Source organism: Phyllobates terribilis, unplaced genomic scaffold (assembly GCF_046119375.1).
Source record: "Phyllobates terribilis strain yellow unplaced genomic scaffold, ASM4611937v1 Scaffold_5__5_contigs__length_657084704, whole genome shotgun sequence".
Taxonomy (NCBI): Eukaryota; Metazoa; Chordata; class Amphibia; order Anura; family Dendrobatidae; genus Phyllobates; species Phyllobates terribilis.
Window position 1 is genome coordinate 533,035,078 of NW_027362765.1, and position 14,549 is coordinate 533,049,626.

Genomic DNA, 14,549 nt, shown 5'->3' on the forward strand with positions numbered 1-14,549 from the left:
GTTGCATGGATTTATATTGTGTGATCAACTTGTCAAGCACTTTTCCAAGTGATGCTTGGAAAACTGCTTGAAAAAACGCATGTAAAAACGCTTCTCTCTGGCAGAAAAAACGCATGTAAATCTGCATGTGTTTTTTTCCTGCTAGAGAGAGGCAAAAACGCTCTGCATCAAATCTGCTACGTGGGCACATAGCCTAAGGTCTGGAGGAATCGGAAGCATTTGGATGACCCTTCTATGGAATAAAGAATTGCTTTCAACCTACAGCTGTTTATTTCACTCTCAAGATAGACGATCACAAAGAATCTGTGTAAATCGTCCCTACACAGTTTATAGATTACCAGGAGTCATATCTGTAGGAAACAGTCAAAAATCTAATAAAGAACAAAGGCCCCTTAAGTTCAACCTGGATATAACTAAAGACGTATTCTATACATGACGACAGCAGACAGAATAAAAACCCCGGTGAGTCATCGGGAGGGGGAGGGGAGAGGGGAATTCCTTCCAGACAGGCAATATAGCCATCAGCCTAGTTTCCTGGATCTATGTCATCTGAGCCTAATAGTTATTGATCGGTGACTACTAAATGCAAACAATGGCAGTTCAATGAATTTCTTAAGTACTCTCATAGTGACATGGGAAAAGTCTTTCCACGAAACCCATAATCTTCTGCAATTGTTCATATACAGTTTTGGACAAAAGTTTTGAGATTAAACCAATTTTTTGTTTTCACAATTTTTTTTTTGTTTTTCACTCCTTGCTGCTTCAGTGTCTTTAGAATCTATTCATCAGATATTTCTATGGTTCCTGAAGTATATTTATAAGCATTTCATACATTTTTATACTCTTATTGACAAATCAATCAAGTTTATGTAAAGTCTCAATATTTACAGCGTTGACCCTTATTTATCAAGACTTTGACAATTCTCTCTGGCAGCTGGACATCGGCCTCTGGGGGCCAAATCATGACAGAGGACAACCCTTGTCTAGCCACTGCTTGGAGTTGATCACAATTTGGGTAAAAAAAAAAAAAGAAAAAAGGAAACTCTTCAAATTTTCCTCCAAATCTCAAAACTCCTCAAAAACTGGAAAGTCTTATTGGTAAGATTTTGGAACAGAAACTCAGCGAAAACTCCGTATCTACATAGCTTGTGTTTGTCACGTTTTCAGTATTAACCACAACAGGTTCTCCATAGGATTGAGATCTTGTGATTTTCCAGGCCATTGACCAAAAATGTCAGTGTTTTGTTAACCGAGCCACTTAGTTAATCACTTTTGCCTTATGACATGGTCTCAATCATGCTGGAAAAAGTATAGTTCATCACCATCATCCCTGCTCCTGGAAGCGGTTTAGATCTCATTCTTTATTCATGGCCGTGTTCCTAGACAAAACTGAGTGAACCCCCTCCCCTGGAAGAAAATCAACCCGCACGTGGATGGTCTCTGGACATTTTACTTCTGACATGACACAGGACTCATGGTAGCGTTCACTTTCTCTTCTCTGGACAATCATTCCTCCAGATGTCCCAATCATTCTGAAGGGGGCTTCAGTGAAAATAATTTTTTTACCCCAGTCCTCTGCAGTCCTATACCTTTACTTCCTATGAAGCTATTTCTTCTGATGAAGCCCCCTTCAGAGTGTTTGGGACATCTCTGGACAATCATTCTTCCAGAAGAACAAGCGAGCGCTACCTCGAGTCCTGTGTCATGCCAACAGGAAAGCATCCTGAGACCATTCATGTGCGGGGGTCGCTTGTCAGCCATAGAGGGGGCTCACTCACAATTTTGCCTAAGAACACTGCCATGAATAATGAATGGGATCTAAACAACCTCCAAGAGCAACTTCTCCTAACGATCCAGGAGCAATTTGGTGATTACCAATGGTTTTTCCAACATGACTTTGATGACAAAACTGCCAGTGAAAAAAAATGCTCAGGAAAAAACAAAACAAAAAAACCCATATCCTCGATCCACAGACATGGAAAGGAGTATCAAAAGGCAGATAGAAAAGGAGTAACACATCACTGCATTATCAAACGTCACACAGGGTTTGTTTGCAGTATATGACCATAGGGACGCTTTGGTCTGTATAGGAGCTGGAGAAGGACAAAGGACCCACAGTCCAAAACTGCTGCTACTATACCAATGCATAGTTATTAGAGATACCATACAGGCGTACAATTACCATCTTTGTCGCTGTAATATTACTACATACAGATGCTGACACATATTACTTTGCTATACTTCATGGGCATCCTATGACGTGTGTCATGCAGAATGAGCATTTGTGTATTTTTATTTAGTTTTGCTTAATCCTAGGGTATATATATCTATGTTTAATATGGTCCTTTTGTGAATACTCTTCTACAATTTTTCTTTATCTTGTAACCATGTTGTAGTGTGAGCACTCTTATGCTTGTAGTGCCACTAAACCAATCATGTAATAAAGGTTTTTGACGTGTTCCCATGACATCTGTTCTTTGATTTTTGGACCAGAGTTTCGGTAGTTTCCCTTTTTGTCTGAGCTGGAGAGGTAGAAGATTTTTAACCAACCATATTGGCAATGATGCATCCTTTTCTATTCTATTGTAGTGCAAAGACAAAAGACTGAAGCTGATGTGAACACACAGAATCTTTACATTTATCAGCAAAAAGGTTTCCAGTACTTCACATCCAGGAGTGCAGACTGCCGGTATTAGATGGGAAAGAATCAGGTAGCAGGAGGCCGGGGGTACTCGTAAATCCAACCTCATTTTATGTTTACGCACAAACCTCATGTGGAGGAATAGAAGCACAATATACATTATTTAGTTCAGACTAAATACATGAAAAAAGCCAACAAGCACATCATGGCACAAGGTATTCTACACATCAAGAAGAAACTGAAACCCAGCAGTAGACTTGTACAAGTGCCTTTGATCTCGGCTGCTTCCTGTCACCACTGATATTTCTACAACACTGACTAATTTCTGAAGATTTGTGTTCTTTATGTAAAGCTAAAAGGTAACATTGGTGCCTGCCAGCTCATAACAGCAGTGTAATTCCCTGCCTGCTACTGGAAAGTACACGTCTTCCTGACAACTATAGATAGCAAGTCTGTCTGACTGAGACCACCATCAGGGGCCCAAGAAATTGCCAAACGTGTTTTCTTTCTAAACCATGATGCTTTCTTAGAATATGGGATCTCATGATTGCATTAGTAATACATAGCACTGTGTTATACTGACAAGCAGCCCAATACATCATGCCACTGGCCTTGTGTATTAGGCTTTGATCTATAGGCAGAACAGGTGATTAGCGTTAGGCCCCCGGCTGCCAAAGCAACCATCAGCTCCTCACATCCACCTACAAAGAATGGAGAGGTCTATATTTTTTATCGTAGGTACACTTCAGCTATGAGAGTCAGAATCTAAAAAAAAAAATACAGAAAATCACATTGCAGGATTTTTACATAATTAATTTGCATTTTATTCTGTTATAGAAAAACAGAACTTAATATTAGGTACAGAAACCTTTGTTTGCAATTACAGAGGTCAGATGTTTCCTGTGGTTCTTGACCAAGTTTGCACACACTGCAGCAGGGATTTTGTCCCACCCCTCCATACAGATCTTCTCCAGATCTTTCAGGTATCGAGGCTGTCACTGGCAACATTTAGTTTCAGCTCAATCCAAAGATTTTCTATTGGATTCAGATCTGGAGACTGGCTAGGCCACTCTAGGACTTGAAATGCTTCGTACGGAGCCACTCCTTAGTTGCCCTGGCTGTGAGTTGAAGGTCATTGTCATGCTGGAAGACCCAGCCACGGCCCATCTTCAATGCTCTTACTGAGGGAACAAGGTTGTTGGCCAAAATCTCACAATACATGACCCCATCCATCCTCCCTTCAATACGATCCAGTCATCCTGTCCCGTTTGCATAAAAGCACCACCAAAGTATGAGGTTTCCCCCACCATGCTTCACGGTTGGGTTGGTGTTCTTGAAGTTGTACTCATCCTTCTTCCTCCAAACACGGTGAGTGAAGTGGATACCAAAAAGTTCTATTTTTGTCACATCTGACCACATAACCTTCTCCCATGCCTCCTCTGGATCATCCAGATGGTCATTGGCGAACTTCAAGCGGGCCTGGACATGTGCTGGCGTGAGACGTGGACCTTGCATGCCCTGCAGAATTTTAAGCTATGTCGGCGTAGTGTGTTACTAAGGGCTCGCTCACACTTGCAAATAAAATCGGAGGAGTGCAATCCGACAAAAAGAAAAAATCGGATTGCACTCAGCTTAATGTTAAACTATGGGGCAACTCACAGCGATTTTTTGCTCATGACGATGCGGCATGCGAAAATCGCAGCATGCTGCGAATGGCTGGAAGATTCAGATTACACACCCATACAAATCTATTGAGTGCGTGTCAAACATCACACTGCACTGAGATGTCACCCGAGTTCAGTTTGATTCTTGCAGATGCAGGCAATAGAAGAGATTGAGAAATTACTTTCTCCGTCTCTTCCGTACCTGTGCTCCAATTCTCTGATGCGAGAGGATCGGAGCACAGTGCACTGACACTCAACTCAAACTTGAAGCAGAGTTTGAGCTAAGTGTCATTAGCATATCGCATCCAATGCTTTCGAATCAGATGCTATAAGCTAGTGTGTCTCCTGCCTAACTGGAATGTTTGAGACTGTGGTTCCAGCTCTTTTCAGGTCATTGACCAGATCCTCCAGTGTGGTTCTGGGCTGATTCCTGACCTTCCTCAGAATCCTCCTTACCCCATGAGGTGAGAACTTGCATGGAGCCCCAGACCAAGGAAGACTGACAGCCATCTTGGGTTTCTTCCATTTTCTAATAATTGTGCCAACAGTTGTTGCCTTCTCACCAAGCTGCTTGCCTATAAGCCACTCCCAGCCTTGTGCAGGTCTACAATTTTGTCCGTGGTGTCCTTAGACAGCCCTTTGGTCTTGGCCATGGTGGAGAGGTTGGAGTGTGATTGAGTGTGTGGACAGGTGTCTTTTATAAAGGTAACGAGTTCTAACAAGTGCAATTAATACAAGTAATGACTGCAGAGTAGGAGAGTTTCTTAAAGAAAAACTAACAGGTCTATGAGAGCCAGAATTCTTGCTGGTTGGTAGGTGATCAAAAACTTATTTCATGCAATAAAATGCGCACACACACACATCATATTTACTATGTTCTACAGCTTATTTAATAAAAGATATGAAGAGAATGCAATGAGGAGACATAAAGTCTAGACAGTAAAGATAAATGTAAAGACGCATCGTGCATATGGGGAATGGCCAACTTTACTTACTGCTGTCATGGATTGGATCTGAAATAACTGGCTTTAAGGATAGCGTAAAAGCTCCTGAGCTATCCGGCAAATAGGCTGTAAACCGAAGGCGAACAATACTTAAGTCTGTAGCCTTCTTCAACTCCTTCACTTGTGCCTCAATCTTCCTCTCCTCAAGCTCTGTGAAAGCAGAATAATAAATAATATACGTATCTCCAAAACTAGATTAATTAAATAATCTGATAAGCAGGGCTTTTTAACTGTCCAAAGCAGTAATGAGCTCCAACTCAAATTTAGAGAACTGTAATTTGATACTGAAATATCTTGGATTGACAGTGATATTGATATTGGCATGGACGCAATCTGACACTACTACACAGCTTTTTTACTATACAAGTTTCAGCATCACTTGAAATGTGTCCACATGCTCTATAGATCCCCAGTTAGAAACCTCACTGTAGAGTTACAAGAAGTGCACCATTTGTGCATTTATGATCACATTCTCCATCTATAAAAACAAAGGCTTAATAAACTAAAACGAGCAAGTCCTTTTCTCTTTAATGTATGGTAATTTAAAAAGGGTTGTCACACTTAAAGGGAACCTGTCAGCTGATTCCTGCTGCCCAAACTACAGCAAGCACAAATCAGAGCCTGGCAGCACGACTGCAGACAGGTATATTCTTCTCTGAAACGCTCCGGCGACTAAAAAAAAATATAGTTGGAAGATCTGACTGGACTCCCCAGACACAAGACTAATCCAGCGCCGCTACAGGTGATTGACAGATCTCTCCCCTCAACTGGAGCGGTGCTGGAAGAAGTGGTCCAGGGGTTGGGGTGGACTAGTCTCATCTCCAGCTACTTTTGTCAACCGGATCTTGCTCTGATCCATACTGCCTTTAGTTCAGGCAGCATGAATAACATGACATGTTGCATTAAAGGCAACATATGAACGTTACTCTGCATCCCCCCCGTAACAGTTTATTAGTTGTAGTGTGAGACTAGATAGGCATAATCAAGACCATACCTGTGAATGTTTGTGTTCCTCTGCCATTTCTCATTAGTTGTCGCTTAATTTTTTCTTTCAATATGTCAATCTGACTCTTTTTTGTGACATGAACAATGCCCAAGTTATTAAACCTGAATATAAAGAAAAATATTTCCACTGTGTTTAATTATACAATTGAAAACAGTAAGTGTATTATTTTGGTGAAATAAATAGGGAGGAATCTGGTACAGGGTTTCTGTGATGATACTCTTTCTTATACAAATGTCCACTGCAGCCAATCACTGACCTCAGCAGTCAAGCTAAGATGAACAGCACAAGATCATTGAATGATTGGTTGCAGCGCTCATGTGTTGTAGACAGGACATTACTTTTGTTGCCCTATAAACAAAAACCAGTAGGGAGGCCGTGCAGAAGCAGCTTTAACGGGAAAGTATATATTTTTTTTTTAATGATGCATGACCTACCTTCGCCTTAATTTGTTCTGAAAATGGACAGTCGTTTAGTACTTTTTGTCCTAAAAATGTCCCAGCATGGCCCAAAAGAAAAAAGTTGAAAAAATAATTATTATGTGCAGATCACCACCAGTCTATGAGTCTTCTCTTCTGGTGGGAACATCAAGTGGCCACAGTGCTAAATAATGTGTTACAACTGCGGCCGGTTATTTGAGTATTTATTTTTTTTAGAGACATACTGGGGTGTTTTGGGAGGGAAAAAAAAGTGCTGGATTCCTCATTAAGACCTAGCTTTTTTTTCTAAAAAGACTGGATAAAATAAAAAGTCTGAAACCGTTTGACTAAAAAAAAAAAAAATGTCCTTCCTTCTCAGTTTTTCTTTTTCCTCCTCCTAATTCTCAGGACCATGAACTGCTTTCTGTGGCTTTTGCGCCTACATCATGCAGTGCGTTTTATGGGGTTTGTTTTAGGATGTCTCAGTTGGTCAGGTTTCCTTGATTTGTACATTTATATACAGGATATAGATTTTAAAACTATGTATTTTTTATTTTTTTTTATTTAGGACCGAAACATAAAACATAGCAAGTATATAGATAAAGCCATACACTAAACATATTTTTGGCAAAGTAATACAGTAGAATACAAAAGTATCATAGAACAGTCATATATATATATATATATTATATTTTATAATAAACATCAGTAATGTAATCAAGAATCCACATTGTGACTTCAGTTTCGTCCAAATTTTTCATATTAAGACAGGAAAGAGAAGAAAGGCAGAGAGAAAAGTAGAACTTCACGCAAAAAAGGAAACAAATCCCACCCCAGTCCAAACAACCGTTTGAACAAAAATCCCCCAATAGCAATCGTCTGAGAGTCGAGCTGCACGAGGCTTCCACATTCATGAGATTGCTTAAATTCCATCCAATAGAACCACGTTTTATAGAAGACCTCATATCTACTGTAGAGAGAAGCCGTCAAATCCTCCATGTACATTAAATCATTGACCTTGGAAATCCAGAGGGACAGGCTACGTGGATTAACTTTCTTCCATAACAACGGAATACAAGCTCTGGCAGCCAACACCAAAAATCTTAATAGGGACCGTTTGTAGGAGGAAACAGAAGTTTCAGAGCTGTAGAAGGAATAGTTCAGGACACATTTCAGATGAAATGCCTGTAATCGACCTGATAATGGTTTTCACTTTAGTCCAGAACGGTTGTAAAACCGGACAGGACCAGAAGATATGAAGGAAATCTCCCTCGCCTGATCCACATCTCCAACACTTAGGGTCAATAGAGGGAAACATTTTGTTCAACTTAACCGGGACGCTGTGCCACCTTGAAAGGAGTTTGAAATTTGCTTCCTGAAGCCGAGAACTTATGGAAGATCTATGTGCTAAGGACCGCACCTTTTCCCTAAACTATGTATTTTTAATGAAGAAAAAATAAATAAAAAAATGCAAACAGTCTAATCATAGCTAAATAATGATTTATATTGTTAAAGAAGCTGAGAATGGTAGCATTAACGCTTTTGAAAGAATTACACACATCCCATTTGTGGATTGAAGCAGTGGGTTCTGGCATGTCTTCACTTTTAGCAATCTGCTGACATGCCATTGAGATATAGTAAAAGGACTGATCTGGGAAGTCACGCACAATACAGCTCTATCAATGGATTTTCCGACATATTTTAAGAACTCCTTATGGCAAGTGAAAATACTCACTGAGCAGTCATATCTTTAGGTCCTACAGTAACCACATAATTTCCAGTTTCGTTGGCATGTTTTCCTACTAAACTGTGAGCGTGGACTTGAGGAGGGTCTAAATGCGTTACTAAATCTACTTCGATTTTGGCCATGCCAACATAATTGAAGATCTGAAAAAAAATAAACTATCATTACAAGATGACCAAAATATACTGTACAACTATACCAAAGGATAGTTCTGCACTGAATAGTCATTTGCTATAAAAATCCACACTTATATTCTAAGTGTCCCTAACTGGTTAACCAAAAACACCAACTTGTTTGGTGAAATTACCAAAGATATTTTCTTGGCAATGGGTAAAAATATGTCATTAAAGAGTCTCTTTCACCAAATTTTTTATGTTGAACTAGACGTAATCGTGGCTGCAAAGAAGAGTAAAAGGTTGGGTATTTTTATTTTTTGTCTCTCCGTTATGGAGATATTTGCAGTCAAATTAGTTGGCACATAATAAAGGTTATCATCTACCATATTTTTCGGACTATAAGACACACCGGACCGTAAGACGCACCTAGGTTTTAGAGGAGGAAAATAGAAAAAAAATATAAGCAAAAAAATGTGTTCATGATGCCCTGTTAAGGGGGAAGGGGTCTTCTGCTGACACTATTATATTTGGGTAATGTCCCCCAATTCTGTTAATATCCCCCACCCTGGTATGTATGGCCCCCTCTTTCCTGTTATACGTGGCCCTCATCCCCATCCTGATATGCATGGCACCCCTCATCCCCATCCTGGTATGCATGGCACCCCTCATCCCCGTCCTGGTATGCATGGCACACTTCATCCTGGTATGTATGGCCCCCTTCATACCTCTTCCTGGTGTGTATGGCACCTTTGATCCCTCTTCCTGGAATGTATGGCACCCCTCATCCCCATCCTGGTATGTATGGCACCCTTCATCCTGGTATGTATGGCCCTCCTCATCCCTCTTCCTGGTATGTATTGCATAACTGCCAGTAAATGCCATGCGCCCTCACACTGTGAGATGCTGTGCCGGAATAGTCACTGCTCCCCACGCCGGGACTGTGTGTGTGGGGAGCAGTGACCAATCACTCTCCTTAATAGCGCGCACACTATACCCTCAGCGCGGCTCCTGCTGCAGTCGGCGGTCACGTGTGCCCACTATTAAAGACCATGAATATTCACTATAACCCACTCCCATGGTCTCCAATAGCGGGCACACAGACCGCAGAGCTGCTGCAGGAGCCACGCTGCGGGTACAGTGTGCGCGCTATTAAGGAGAGTCAATGGTCACTGCTCCCCATGCACACAGTCCCGGCGTGGGGAGCAGTGACCATTCCGACACAGCATCTCAGTGTGAGGACGCATGGCAGTTAAGCCACGCGCGGCTCACACAGGGAGATCCCTGTCGGAAGGAGAGCAGGACGCAGCGGTGGCGCAGAGAGGAGGTGAACATAATTGTTTATTTTTTGTGTGCAGCGTGATGGGGATCAGGGGGTGCCAAGCATACCAGGAAGAGGGGGCCATACATAGCAGGATGAGGGATGAAGGGTACCATAAGTACCAGGATGAAGGGTGCCATAGGTACCAGGAACCGCGCTGCAGGATGAAGGGTGCCATAAGTACAAGGAGCCGCGCTGCAAGTACAGTGTGCGCGCTATTAAGGAAAATGGGTGTGGGGAGCAGTGAATATTCATTTTCTTTAGCAACTGCCTCCTGTGCCCTGCTCCTCCGCCGCTGCAGCTCCCCCCCCCCCACCCACAGCGGCTCTGCAGTCTGTGTGCCCACTATTAGAGACCATGAATATTCATTAATATATATATAGGACTATAAGACGCACCCCCCACTTTCCTCCAAAATTGTTGAGGAAAAAAGTGCGCCTTTAAAAATACGGTACTTAGTTTTAAGAAAAAGTTATTGGATATTTTTCTCAGTATATGACATGTATGACAGACAGCTCTGATCTCCTGGTCTAACCCCCTGCTTGATTAGAAAGGGCTAGGAGATTAGAGCAGAGATGACCAACACTTTTCAGATAAGGTCCCGGTCAGGTCCGTAGGAGGGGCGGAACAGTAGAATTGAACTCTCTCCTCCTCTTGCAGCACTGTCAGCTCCACTGTACTGCCCCTCATCCACACTACCTGTCTTTAGATGTCAGTAATTTAACTTATGTCTGTTGTGCTCAACTTGTAATTGCTCAGCAGTGACATCAGAGCAAGGTGTCATTACATCTCACACGTGAGTAGTTCAGAATAGGCAGGCTGCTCCTGAATGAAATGTAATCACTCTGCAGTGAGATTAGGGCTGTCATTTCAAGTTGCCTCAGCACAGCAGACATAAGTGCGACACTGACACAGCTAAGCTCAGCTGTACTGCTCCTCCCCTCACACCAAGTCATGCAAGAGGTTAGACCAGGAGATCAGAGCTATCTGTCATTATACATCTCACACACTGAGAAATCTGCTGTAAGCTATAGTGGGGATGTGTTGTTCTTTCCGCTGAGTGTTGCTCCTACTTATGATTGGTCAGCATCATACAGGGAGAAGAAGTCCATGCCCCAGTGAAAACTGTATGGTAACTAAAGTTAAGTCCAACTATTGCGTTGTGTGTCCAGTTCAACATGAACAATTTGATGAAAGGTCCTATTTAAATACATTTGTGTAAGTACAGGTAGTTTTAAGTATTAGTAAAATGTCACATTGCTAAATAACAATACAACTAACAAATAATAATACACTTACTTTAACAGTCGGATAAGTTTTCTTTCCTTTCTCACTGGAAGCTCCAGGCAGTCCTCCATGAGATGGCCCCTCACATACATAGCGGAACCGAAAGCCACGCTGTAAAAATTAATGTAAATGGAATAAATTGCCAATGTGTGTTTTTCTAATTGTTAAAAAAAAAAAAAAGTTATCCATGGCTGATCCTGACATCCCCATTTATCTTTATGTCTTTATATGTGTGCTCATGCCGCTGCGCAGTGGAGCACTTGATATGAAGCCGTTAATCAGCATTGGGGTGTGGGGGTCACAATGCTCTGAATTCCACCTAAATTACTTTTATGCCTGCTTGATGAGTTGTCATGAATTTAAAATAAAGATTTTTGGGGATGGTAGGGGTCAGGTAGGCTAGTATATGTTCTTCTTTGTTTTTAACACCCCCATAGGCACTTTTTATTAAGAAAAAAAAATGTAATGGCCAACCTCTTTAAGAAACTTTGTTACAAGTATAATATATTTACCTGTTTGGGTTGTTCGATAATTGACAGATATGGACCAACTTCTAAACAAAAGAAAAAAAAGTCCCATGAGCGACACAAATGTGAAAAAACTAAATTTCATAGCATTTTTTTAAGCAAACTTAAAGATGAACAAGCATTTTGCTCATTTTTTGGGTTATTACATTGCACAATTTTCAGGAATGAGCGTTCATAGGAATGCCCATTCCCGATAATAGTGCAATGTATATCCCCACCACGTATAGAATGAGCAAGTATTTGAATAAAATACAAGTTATTCTGAACAATTTCCCACAAACCTGTATATGAATCTGCCCCGCTCCTCCTGCTTTATACCATGCTGCCTGCACATTAGACTACATGTCCACTGTGACATCTGCCTTTTAACTGCTAGGTAAGTACACTACTGCACTTCCTTGATAGACTGACATTAGCCAAAATTATTTAGCTGGCAGTATGAGAATGCAAATAAATGATGACTGTGGCCTATTGCAAACACATAGCTTTATGTAACAGCTACACACCTTCTGAATTTCCTAAAAGTGCATCATAAAATAAAAAAATGCTATACGGACTAGCACTGTTCCTCCAACGATGGTGCCATATTTCCCAGCAAGAGCAGATAATTGAGATTCTGCTGTTACTGAATACTTAAAGGGGTTGTCTACTGCTAGGGCAACCCCTTCTTAAACGAAATGTTCGGCCCCAATAAAATAAAAAAAACCTATACTCCCCTCCCGTGCCAGCTCCATTCCAGTGGTGTCGGCACTTGTGGTCCCGGGGCTGTGATGCGGTGGAATGACACGTGAATCAGCGCTGGCGTCACTGTCCCCGTCTTCGGACAAACTGAACATGAAGAGGAAGTCTGGGATCAGCTGCAACCAGGACTTACGCTTCATGTTCAGTTTGTCCTAAGGCAGAGACAGTGACGCCAGTGCTGATTGGGTGCCAGGCATCGCGTGTCATTCCACCACGTCACATCCCCGGGATCACGGGAGGGGGGGGGGGGGGGATAGTTTTTTTAAAAAATTTTATTGGGGCCAAACATTTAGTTTAAAAAGGGGTTGTTCTAGTGGTGGGCAACGCCTTTGATGCTGCAGCCGATCGGTGACTACCGATTGGCTGCAGAAGTCATTAACCTCCAGGGGACACAATGCCGAAATTGGAGGAATGGTACCAGTCTTGGAGGTAGTTATAGCATTTTTTATTCATTCTATCAGTCTGTAGTCCAGGCTGGTGTAGTTTTCTCCATGTGATTTTACGGTAATGGTGCTCATTATAAAGCAGTGTTAGTGTTCTATCTTAGCATGTTACTTTTTTTTTTGTCACATTCTGCATGAATTCAACACAAAATAAAACATGGCAAGTTGCATTGGAGGTACAGTGTAGCCCACTGAAACCTATGTAACATATCACTGCTCCATACAGCTCAAAAGGTTGCTCAGAGCCACAATACAGTAATATCCATAGGACTTTAGCATAACAGAAATCCGTAAAGAAAACATCTTTAATAGGCGACATAACAGGGAAATTAAGTTTAACGTACGAATATCCGAATCAGGTTCATGGTGGTCTATTAAATGTTGATAGCCATAACCATTTTCTTCAAAATCCCCATTGTGAACAAGCTGTTTGGAGACATAGGAAAAAAAAAAGAAAATTAAGAATATTTTTACAATAGGCAGACTGCAATTTAGTTGCCAATCATATTCTTCTGCTTACAATCACTTACATGTCGAGTCAGGGTATATATAGTAGTCTATGAGAATATGAAGGAAACCCCTGCCCATCTGTACAAGCCAACCTCGCAATTTACACCAGGATATTGTTCCAAAACCCCTCTAACATTCATTTTCATCCAAAAGATGCAAGACTGGCATTGTAACCCTGCGGATAACAGTGACATCATTGCTTTGAGGCATGTCCCAGGTAAAGATCGCCAGTATGACAATCAGCAGATAACAGGATGCAGCAAGGGGAGGTTTTTCTTTTTTTAGCTCTAATTCATAGCAGTTTGCTTTTGCCTGGCTGAATTACAGAAATCACCAGTGGAAAATAAAAGAAGAAAAAAAAAAAAACAAGTGTTAATATCAGAAAGATCCTTTTGCAAAAAAAAAAAAAATTGTAAGAAATACAAAAATGAGTCAGGTTGTAATAAGATGAGGGGTGCAGCGCAGCCATGGACTCTCCCAGGGTTTTTACAGGGATCCATGCTGCTCAGTAATGAGAATTCAGCCCTGACACAACAGGATGAGTATGACTAGTGCTAAACTCCTCAGTGATGCTTCCCACCTGCCCCACAGAGGGTTATTCTGTACATCTCCCCAGACAGGCTGTCATGTTCATGTAACACACTGGTGGGGAGAGAAGCTTACAAGCAAATTAATGGCAAAAAACAGGATTCGTATGGACCCATAAAAAAAAGCCCCATATGAAGTCAGGGGTATTTAGAGCTTGGTGGTCTGTGCCAGAGTAAAGAGGATTTGGCAGCAGAATTCACATTATAAACCACATATATTAGTAATACACCTCTTACACCTGACCATGATGGTGTACTTACTTTAATAATCAATGTCAGAATGGCTGAATAATCCTGATATTCAGATGAGCATTTTACTGTAGGTGTCCAGGTAGAACTGGAGTCAAAATACCAATTTTAAGATCAGGTAGGCAGACTTTCAAGAAAGCTTACACAGCTATTCTGATATAGAGTTTTAAAGTAAATACAAAAGTCTCATCAGGTTTAAAGATCTAGGTAATACTGCACGTACTCTGGATTGTGAAGTTTGGTGGCAGATCGGCTGTGTGGCTCACTCCAACATCTGAGTAGTCAAAATCAGTGTG

At 41.4% G+C, this 14,549-nt stretch overlaps 1 protein-coding gene across 1 annotated transcript in view; it reads right to left on the reverse strand.

The window, feature by feature from the left end:
• The window catches only part of NFKB2 (nuclear factor kappa B subunit 2), a 56,200-nt gene that overhangs the window by 27,204 nt on the left and 14,447 nt on the right, over positions 1–14,549 (reverse strand). The window contains exons 2-7 of the mRNA XM_073685777.1: positions 13,252–13,333; positions 11,709–11,749; positions 11,209–11,307; positions 8,467–8,618; positions 6,304–6,416; positions 5,301–5,459 (exon numbers count right to left, since the gene is read on the reverse strand). Of these exons, the coding sequence (XP_073541878.1) occupies positions 5,301–5,459; positions 6,304–6,416; positions 8,467–8,618; positions 11,209–11,307; positions 11,709–11,749; positions 13,252–13,333 (646 nt within the window). The remainder of the gene's footprint in view (positions 1–5,300; positions 5,460–6,303; positions 6,417–8,466; positions 8,619–11,208; positions 11,308–11,708; positions 11,750–13,251; positions 13,334–14,549) is intronic.